This window comes from Triticum dicoccoides, chromosome 5A, assembly GCF_002162155.2.
Source record: "Triticum dicoccoides isolate Atlit2015 ecotype Zavitan chromosome 5A, WEW_v2.0, whole genome shotgun sequence".
Classification (NCBI taxonomy): domain Eukaryota; kingdom Viridiplantae; phylum Streptophyta; class Magnoliopsida; order Poales; family Poaceae; genus Triticum; species Triticum dicoccoides.
Genome location: NC_041388.1, coordinates 570253172 through 570264168, shown reverse-complemented (window position 1 = coordinate 570264168; position 10997 = coordinate 570253172). Strand labels below are relative to the sequence as shown.

The window sequence follows — 10997 nt, the reverse complement described above, 5'->3', positions numbered from 1 at the left end:
CTGGATTGGATTGACCAGAGGTGAGGAGCAGCAGGATCGGGTGGAGTCGCGGGAGAAAACAATAGCATGGTGGCCGATGCTGGACGGGAGCGGCGGTGCCTCCCCCGCGACCTTCACCTCCAGCGGTGGAGCCAACCGCGACTTCCATTCTCGTCTTGCGGTCACCCCTTGCAATCCGAGAAGGAAAGGGGTGCGGTGGCGGCAGCAAGGATGAGAAGGTTGGCAAGGAGACAAAGAAGGCGCCCCCGCTCCCCGTGCTCACAGACGTGCTCAGTATTCATATGTCTCGTGGCTTATGTTCTAGCAACCGCTTAAGGAGGAGAAGGGCAGAACGCCATGTACAGGTAAATGCTTTCGTGGTGTCCCTTTCAATGTATTGTTGTTCGGCGGATTCTACCGTTCTCTGTGGTCACAGTGCGCAGGCGGCTCTTCCTGGCGTCATGGAGTTCAACAGAGAGGAAGGAGACATGGCGATGTGCACAATGTATGCAAGGAGCGTGGCCATGCCCATGCGTGTGCGTTGGTTGTTTGGGACCCTGCATGGAGTGGTATGCTTGGTGATGCACACAAGATTAGCCAAGAAATCCTGAAAAAATGTGCATCAACTGTTCAATTTATGCATATAGAGGCTCTTCGTAAGATAGAAGTTGATATTCTTCATATGTTTCTTAACCATGCTTTCCTGATCAGCAAAGAAATCCTGAAAAAATGTGCATCTTCTGTTCAATTTATGCATATAGAGGCTCTTCGTAAGATAGAAGATGATGTTCTTCATATAATCATGCTTTCCTGATCAGCCAAGAAATCCTGAAAAAATGTGCATATACTGTTCAATTTATGCATAAACGGCTCTTTGTAAGATAGAAGATGATGTTCTTTATATGTCGCCTTCATGCTTTCCGGAAAAGCATAAGCATGTATAGCTGACATCACCATATCTAGGCCTGGTTTATTATTGCAATCTCTGTCATACCTATGTGCAGCTCTTTTTTAGCTAATCCTTATTTTGCAGGCCTCGTGGTTCAATTCAATAAAAATAATGTACCCTATAGCATTTTTTCAATGTGACGGAACAGCATCCGAGAGGGTCAGTGCTGGACCGATAGGTGTCTCTACGAGTCTGCACATTATGTTACCCTATGATATGATCCTCCATGGAGCGAAATTATCTTCATGTCACAAAAGACAGGATTGATCGGTGCTAATGGGGTTGCTGCTATGAGTAGTCTTTTTAGAGCTAACTGTACGGACTTTGAGACAGATTCTTTTTGTGAAATGCTGCCTTCTGAAGGAGGTGCTCACAGATCGATTCCTTTTTTCAGAAAAATATCATCTTACTATGATCATGCTTTTAGACCTTCTGCTTTAGCAGTGATGCAGGTTATCCCTTTTTGCAAGAAAGGTTATTTCGTTGCTCATGTCTTTATGTGGCTGGGCTCTCTCAAGCAACAGGAAACACACATTTCGGCAGGGAATCACAAAGCTTTCAGCAGTAATGTCCAACAGGCTATTGTGAAACCCAACAAAATTGGATAGGGATGCCAAGCTGCTGATTTTCTGTCAGGTAAAACAATTGCTCATGCAAATGTATGTTCAGCTCTATTTTGTTGTTACAATGTTGAATTCTCTTTTAACTTCGTGTTCTCCTTACCGACGTTCTTTCCTGAGGACTGTCTCAGCTTTGGATAAACATCTATTATGTTCTCTGAGGAATAAGTAATAGCCCTGTCATGCTTCTAATGTGTTATTCCTTTGTTGTTATTATGGTAGTACGAACCCAGTTTGTTGTTTGGTTTATCTAAATATAAGAAAACATGGTTTCCATACATTTTAAATTACATAACATGTTAGCTTAACTATGGGCTACAATATATAGGTAAAATGTGTATCCTTTGTGACAAAGATTTCTGTGAATTCTCCCATCTTTTGTCCAGACTACTCTGTCATGCTAACAAAATGCTGGAAGGGTAATGTTTCGTATGATCAGCAGGCATGCCCGCCTGAATTGGGCGCCATGTTTTCTTGCAATAAAGGACTTTCTGATACACTTGAAAAGTAGCCTATAAAATCGAAACAAGAGTTTGATAATTGATTTATAAAGGACTTTGTGCGTTTAGAGTTTTGACAATGATAGACAACGGAGGAATGACCACGATCACTCTACTTTGTTGCTTCATCTTGCGGTACAATAATGATATGCCAAATTATTAGCATTATTATTTGGTATAAAGAATTTTAGGCGGCATTTATTTCTTCTTACATTAGTATTTGGAATAAACATTCCCCTGATTTTTAAGGTATTTAGATGAATAGTTTTTCAAATTGCATGGTCATTCCATATCTAGAATTATCTTTTCCTTGCATTATATTTTAGAATAAACAGCTCTTGCATTTTATGTTTTTTTGCCAAATGGATTCTCCTACTATATATGCTTGCCTTATTCAGAACATGTACAGCAGTGTGTCATGAGCATATGGCATCGTTGCATCTTATTTGGTTGTGTACAAATTTATCACAATATTTCCCTTTATGATGCATAATTAATTTAGTCCAGTTTAGTCCTCAGATATATTCATCTTCTTGTTCATTAGATTTGATGAGAGACTGATGCTGCTGCGGCCATAAGTGCCGATGATTTCTGTACATGCACCGAACCAACTAAAGCGAACATCGAATGTGTAACTTCTTCCTAGGTAGGAATAATGTGCGCTCATGTTTGCATAGTCTTTATATAGTAAGTTTGTAATGTACATGACCAAGTGGGGCCACATGACTCACCAAATAGTATTTGTTGTCTCTTGGATTGTTGTTTATAAAAAAATCATTTGTATTGATCTGAACAGAAAGGTCACATTTGCATTTTGGTTCCGTATGTATATGTAGTACTTTCACTGATCTTTTTATACAAACATACAGGGCGCAAGCATTCGGTGAATCAAATTCATCAAAGGTTGAAGGAGCTCATCCATCCAGTGAGAGCATTGCAGCTTCCCACATGCCATTTATTAATCCATTTGTTTTAATTGCATCAGATACTCCATCCTTCAATTGTATTGCCAATGTCACTTACACATATGTAATTAAGAGAGAAAATAGGACTTTGCAAGGATGTCAGACTACTATTATTTCGATGTGTTTTGTTGAGAAGCTTTATCAAAATTACTATAGTGATCAGTTTCATGGAGTGCCATTTGTTTACACTTTCCTTGCACGGTCACCTGTTGGCACATTCATGGTCATGAAATGCCTATGTTGTAGATTTATGATACAATTTATTACTTGCTAGAAAAAAACTTGTTGACATGGAACTAAGAGGATGGCCAATATGACCCGGAAAATATAGATGATGGTAGCTATATAAAATAATAAATATTGGTGTAGGTTCAGATGTTCTTTCACTGGAAATAGAAATTCAGTTCTTCCATGTCTATCTATTTGTAAAATTACTATCACTTTATTGGAAAAATAGACGGGCGCAGCAATGCGCGCCAATCATGATCTAGTTTACAGTATAATGCGATATGTTTTGTGCATCACTAAGCAACTCTAACAAAGGCATGAAGGGATACTGACAACCAGGTAGATATTTATGTGATTTAAATTCCACAAACCTTTAGTACACTTCTCAAATATGTTCATATTTTTTCCACAATACATATTTTCATGGCAGCATGGAGGATTTCAAAGAGTTTGTTCATGTCATCATGCCTAGCGGTGGATCGTGGAATGAGGAATGGGGGTGGGGGTCTTGAGAAATTGGGTTAGAAAAGTGTGGTTTTTTTTCACCCGTTGCAACGCATGGGCATATGTGCTAGTGAACCTAAAGTATTGATTTGGCTTCATGAATGTTGATACTTTTTTCTAGAAGTTCGGTCAAAGTAAAGATATTTTGACTTCGGACAAAACTTATATGCAGATAAAAAAGGACTGGTGAGAGTGCTTGTCATTTCATTATTTGCTTCCTAGTAGCCTATGATCATGATGGATATAAATATATATCACTATAGTGATAATAATATCGACAACGACGTAAACTAATATAGACCAAAGTGGATGGGCCATAATAACTTCAACAAAACCAGTTTCCATCACTGCTAATGTGACCGGTACCGGTAGCTCGTGGGAAGAAAACCCTCTACGTTTACATCCATCGTGATCAAAGATCCTTGCCTAAATTCAACTTCCAAGTTCCATGAAATAGATACCATAGTTTGACTAGTAGCTTTAAAGGTTCATTAGCTATTATGTTTTTAATTTTGATAGTTTTAGAAAGAATAGATACGGCTAACTATCTCAAGATAGACATCCACCACCAAATAAGCAAAAAGACTATTATATTTCCTAATTGGTGAGTGATTGGTTACTGACCAACTGCTAATTAAGTGCGATTTGGAGACTTTTCTCGAGCGTATAACTACCTCTGCTGGAGCTACAATATATTCTTGTAGTGGCAAGCTAATTATTGGCTAGTCAACATGCACTTCACAATGTGAAACAACGTGCACCACAATGAACTTAGATCGAGGGAACTTGTCTATAAATGAAGCCATCGCCATGTTCGATTGCAGGATGCACAAATCGAAGTAGTACGACAATAGCATATCCCTCGCTACCCTCATGATAATAATGTCGAGTAGTTTCTCGCAAGAGCTGCTCATCTCCACTCTCGTGCTACTTGTCCCTATGTACTTCTACTTTAGGTATTGTAGTAGATCAAAGAACCCAACAATGCTTCCCACAAACTGGCCAATATTGCACATGTTACCTTCCTTCCTGGCCAACTCCGACAACTTGCATGACTATCTCTCTATAGTGCTTGCCGAATCAGGCCACAAATTCAAGGCGCATGGCCCGGTTGGGTGCGGGATGCGGTTGCTCATCACCTGCGACCCCGCGAATGTACGACACATCTTCACCACAAACTACACCAACTTCCCCAAGGGAGCAGAGTTTGCCGCCATCTTTGACATAATGGCTGGCAGCCTCTTCACCATTGATGGTGCACCCTCTCTTCGGCCGCGCGCAAAAATCCAGAGCGTGCTTAGCAGCCCGCTGTTGGTTGCTAGTATGGCAACTTGCTGTCGTCACAAGGTGGAGAATGGCCTTCTACCATTATTTTCCCACCTGGCAAGCACCGGCACTCCGTTCGACATGCAAGAAGTGTTTTCCAGGTTTATGTTTGACCTGGCTGCCACACCACTCTTTGGCGTGGACCCTGGCCTCCTGTCCTTCTCCTTAGACATGTCGATGCCACCCATGGATGCCGCGGTCGCGATGGACACGGTCATGGAGGTGGGATTTATCCGACACTTAATTCCAGCATCTTGTTGGAAGGCAATGAGGCGCATAAACATCGGCTCCGAGAGGAAGCTTCGCACGGCGCACACGGTGCTAAGAAGATTTGCTGCAGAGATGATCAAGGAGAGGAGTAAGATAACTCTCAATGGGGGAAGATGTGCATTGAGTAATGATGATGAACACGAGGATATTCTATCTTCCTACATAAATGACCCAGAATACACAGACAATGACTTGCTCCATGCTGTGCTCCTCAGCTTCATGCTTGCTGGGCGGGACACGATTGGTACCACTCTACCCTGGGTCTTCTACAACCTCGCCCAGAACCCTGGCATTGTATCAATTATCCGCAGTCAACTCTCACCCATTGCATCGCGCAAAGTACCCGCGAGTATGGGTGCCATGATGATCTTTGAACCAGAGGATACAAAACCTCTGGTCTATCTCAGAGTTGCGTTGTACGAGACTCTTAGGTTGTACCCATCGGCACCTATTGAGCGCAAGACAGTGGCTGTTGCTGATATCATGCCGAGTGGCCATGAGGTGAAGGCTGGGGACACCATCCTTATTTCTCTCCACTCCACGGGGAGAATGGAAGACCTATGGGGTAAAGACTGCCTTGACTATAACCCGAATAGGTGGTTGTCAAAGGATGGCAACACCCTGAGGTATGTACCATCTCACAAGTTCTTGGCCTTCAACTCAGGCTCGAGGATCTGCCCTGGCAAGGAGATTGCGGTTATTCAGATGAAGACCGTCGTTGCGATTGTGTTGTGGACTTTGATGTCGAGGTGGTGGAAGGGCAGATCATCCAGCCCAAGCCGTATTGTATAATACAGATGAAAAATGGATTTATAGTTAAACTGAGGAAGCGATAATTGTAACATTACACAATCCTTGTGTTTAAACTTACTTAAGGGCCCTGCATGGTTCTTCCCAGGCCTGGAATCTCAGTATTGTATTTATATACATGGATTGCTATTTATTTGATAAAATAATAAGGACATATGTTTAAATTTATATCTATTATTTGCATACATTTTCTGTTGAGTCGGGGACGAGGATGAGGATCGAAGGATAGCTTGCCTCGGAAGCATTTTCTGTCTCTCTTGGACGGAGGAGTGGGCATAGTTTGCCTGGTTGTGGATGTGCTTTGTATTTTGTCTTGTTGATGCACTCATGGTTTCTACTTGGAATCAATCAAGAGGCCATACCTAGATTATTAGCATTTTTGTTTGATTGAGCTGTATGTAATCAGACAGGTTTAGGTCGCTATTCAAGTTGAGTGAATGAATGCGCACCAGCTCCATGAACATTCGTCCTCATTGAGCCCACCTATCTACTCCACTGGTACCACTTTTTAGACATTAGCAATGAGAGACACACACACACAGAGAGAGAGAGCAAAGCCATCTAATGTATGGCAAGAACAAATGTTATACAGTTGGCTTTGATATATGGGACCCCTTTGATAGTTTGTTTATCACTTTTGGATACTAATTATTTTCTAAGGAAATTTCATTTATCGCATGTGGAATCAACATCTGTTTTGAAGGACAGTCACAAAGGATATACATTTCTTTCTTCTGTTTCTATCGACCTACGACCACCATGGTCTTAAATATACACCACGATCAAAGTTTTAAATAGCGGCATAAGCGTTAGCAGATAAATGAGTGCTATAGTGCCGAGATAGCGTGCTATATATTTAAAATTATGACCAATATACATAATAATATGGATCACCATGAAATAAATATGAATCGCAATAAATAATAAGTAATAATAACATCGACAGCAAAATATCTTTCTTTGCTGCTTCTATGACCGGGTAACAAGCGAGAAATGAGCACTCTATATTTGAAGCATCACGGTCATAGATCCTTGTGTGAATACAACCGTAAGTTATCTCCAAATACACATATTTGTAATAATGGCATTAGTGTCCATTACTAACTTGACATAACCAAGAATTCGGTTATTTTGCTTTGGAGTCCAAAGTTCTTTTTCACGTTTTCTATGCTCACCCGGCGGGCCATTTAGGTATGGGCGGGAATAAACCTAACACTAATACTGTACTATATGAATTATCTGTTGTTGCAGTCAATAGCTATTTTTTGTCTTCATTTCTGATTAACTGGACCTAACACTGATGTTGTCGGTTGCTTGCGCGTGTGGCCATCCGGTGGCATGTGACGTCGTGGTTGTGTCCCATGTCGGTGGCCAGGTTGGCCGGTGATGCCCATGTCATGTGCGTTGGGTTGTAACGGTTTTAGCCCGGTTTTCTGTCAATTAACCAGGCAATTCTCTTCTCCTTAATCAATGAAAATGGCAAATCACTTGCCTTGTGTCAAAAAGTTAAGTAAAGACTCAAAGTAACATGCCCACATGTAGATATTATTTCCTAATTAAATAGATATTCCTTGGATGTTGAATAAACATTCGAGCGGGAGGAGGGTCACAATCAATAGGATATTTATTTCCCGAAAAAGGCTTTCTCCCTGCTTTATATATAAAGCACCGTTCAACATCACCCAGTACAAACTCACGCCCACACAACACACACACACACACCCAAGGCAAGATACATAGGCGCTGAGCGCAGCAAAACCATCCCTAGCACTACGCGAAGAGGTGAAACTACATATGACGAACCGTGGGCTCCAAGGCGGCGCCTTCATGAAGGGGACGACACCAGAGCGCCTCCACCGCCCGATCCGAGGATCAGAGTTTCCCCCGGAGCAACACGAAGGGCAATGAGAGCCGCGACGACGCCTTCAAGAAGGGAACGAGTCCGCCGCCGCCGGTCCATCCGAAGAAAGAGCAGGTTTTCACCCCGACCATCATTCACCGCTGACGAACGCCACACCCCGGTTACCACGCCGCCCACACGGCCATGGCAACTGGGCAGCATCAAGCCACGGGCTTTGCCCAAGAGCCCCGTGGAGCCACCGTCAGGGCCGCCACCCCGACATCCAAGACCTTGGCACCTTCTCACCCGAGATCAGCCGCTATCCCGACCAAAGACACGAGTGGAAAGGACCCGCCTTTCGCACCCACGGGTTGCCCCCAGTGCCGAGACCCAATAGGCTGACCAAGGCCGGCCTCCATCACCCCGTCCTCGGCACCGGGCACGAGACGAGCTTAGTCCTGCTGCCGGGCGCGAGATGAGCATGGTTCTGCTGCCGGGCGCGAGACGGGCTTGGTCCTGCTGCTAGGCGCGAGACAAGGTCAGTCCTGCTGCAGGGTGCGAGACAAGATCGGTCCTACTACCGGGTGCGAGACGAGTGATGGACTGTCACTGGGGGAGGGCCAACCATCGACGAAGAGAAGGGTCGAAGGTCCACACAGGCCGCACACCGACGGGCCGACGCCGGATAAGCCCAGCCGCCGCCGTGAATGACCCGGACCACCGCCATGAGCCAGCACCTCGAGGAGGAGACGATCATGGCAAACCACCACTGCGCTGCCGCCACCACCTACCAATGCAGGGCGACCGCCCGCGGCCCAAGCAGCCCACGACCCGCACCGTCACACGGCCGCGAGCAAGCAAGCCAGCCGCCCACCGCCCGCCTGGATGCGCACCAACCACCGCCACACCTCCATGCCCCTGCTGGCCACAGCCCTCGCCGCCGGACGGGCCGCCAGCGCCAGTTCCGGCTGGATCAGACTGGGATCGCCCTACACGAACCACCCGAAGGACAAAACTCCGCCTTCACCGCACAGCCGCCGCGGCACCGACGACCGCCCATGCCACCAGCGTCGCGACCCACAGCCCCGCCGCCGCGCCCTGCACACAGCGACGTGCCATGCTAGATCCGCAACACCCCACACTGCCGGAGGCAGACGGGGAGGAGAGAGCCCCCGCCGCCACCCAGGCGAACCAGGCTTCGCCCGGCGGCCCACGCAGGTGGCGGCGAGGAGGGCGGAGAAGGGATGAGTCGACGGGCGCCGGGGAAGAAGAGGCCCGCCCGGCCTCCGCGGGGTGGCGGCGCGGACGAGCGGGAGGGCGGAGTCGAGAGACCTCCCTCTCTACAAATATACAATGAAATAAACTCAGGATATTTATTTTCCCATTTTTTTCCCATTCACTTTTGGTTCTAACCAGCCTACGATCGTGACAGACATCAATATATTTCATGATAAATAATAATATGGAGTACGGTCAAAATAAGTATGGATCATGACTACGGATAAGTGCTAATAACTTTGAGAAAAACTTTTCCATCCCCTGCTACTTCATCCGGTAGCAAGGAAGAAGCAAACCCTGATCGAATATCCTTATCTTAAATATAATTACAATGTTCCTAGAAATGAACACGGATATGTAGTAGCATTTGGTTCTGTTAATAAGGCACTGAATAAAATTAGAATTCACTTATTTCAGTTTGGTATTTGGTTCGATATTCGGTTTCAAGTTTATTATGCCCACCCCAGTGGATTCGCTTCCATATAAGCACCCTTAAGTCCTACCTAGATGATCATCGCAGACTGGATCAACATTCCCAATTTCGCAACATAATATGACGGATTTTATTGCCTGGAGTTATACAAAAAAGGGTTAATTATCCTTTTGCCCTCAGTGGTGTCCATGTGCTCAATTTTGCCCTCAGATGTGAATTGTCCTCAGTTTTGCCCCTAGTCCGAGCACAGCAACTATGACGAGGCCAAACAGCCATATTTGAGTCCATTCCGTCCGCTGGCGTTAGTGGTTGTGGGTCCGGAGCTTACACGTGGGAACGCATGGACGTGGGTCCGGAGCTGACATGTAGGCCCGTGCAACTTAATCCCCAAATCATTGGCAACCCATCCGCCCGGTCGGCTGTCCTGCGCCGCCGCCGCCACCTGCGCCGCGGCCAGCACCTGCCTCACCACCAGCTGCACGGCCTGCTCTGCCGCTACCTCCCTGCGCCTATGCTCCACGGCTACCTGTGACGCCCACCACCTTCCTGCGACACCATGGGTGGGGCGCCCGCCACCTGCTCGATCCGCGGCGCGGCCTCCTTCCGTGCGCCCGGCCGGAGCGCTCAAAGGTGGGGGGCTGCTGGAGCTATTTAAACTAGGAGGAAGAACCCTAGGGCGAAATGGTGAGCAGCGGCGACCCCGGAGTATTTGGCGAGGTAGGCATCGGGCCGGAGATCCGCCGCATCCACGACTGGGTTCCCGAGGGGTAAGTCTCGCCTCTTGTTTAGATTGAGCTTAGTTGTGCATTTGAACACTCGATTCGAGTAGGTTTGCCCAATTAGTGTGCTGATTGCGTCTCTGTTTTTCGCCGGTTAGGATGGAGTTGCGGTTTGCTTTCATGGTGCACATTAGAAGGGACCGGTACATGTTCGATGCAAAGGATAAGAAGAAATACCAAGGAGGTTTTGATTATCGGTTGCCAATGGCTAGTAATTGGAGTTTCAGACAATTTGGGGAGGTAATTTGTAGCCAATATCCTTGGGGTTTGCTTGATGAAGTGGTATACAAATACTATGATGGGGAAAAGAATTGGGTGACAGTTAGTAATGATGAAGAGCTAGCTACCATGTTTGTTAGGCATAAAGAGAAAGATAATTTTCATGTGAGGCTGCAAGTTGATGTGCTTGAGCAGGCATTTGGACCTAGGATGGCGGGTGCAACATCTCGGGGAGAACCAAGTCGTCGTAATGGCATCTCTAGCCAGAACAGTTCAGTTGATGCACGGCGACGTGGT

The 10997-nt window shown here is 45.8% G+C and overlaps 1 protein-coding gene across 1 annotated transcript; it reads left to right on the top strand.

Annotated features, from left to right (window-relative positions):
• The first annotated feature begins 3734 nt into the window (after nucleotides 1-3734).
• LOC119297922 (noroxomaritidine synthase 3-like) lies at nucleotides 3735-6133 on the top strand. The gene is made up of 3 exons (XM_037575514.1): nucleotides 3735-3761; nucleotides 3867-3931; nucleotides 4702-6133. Exons 1-3 carry the CDS (start codon nucleotides 3735-3737, stop codon nucleotides 6131-6133), a joined length of 1524 nt encoding a protein of 507 aa, XP_037431411.1.
• Nucleotides 6134-10997: the final 4864 nt, after the last annotated feature.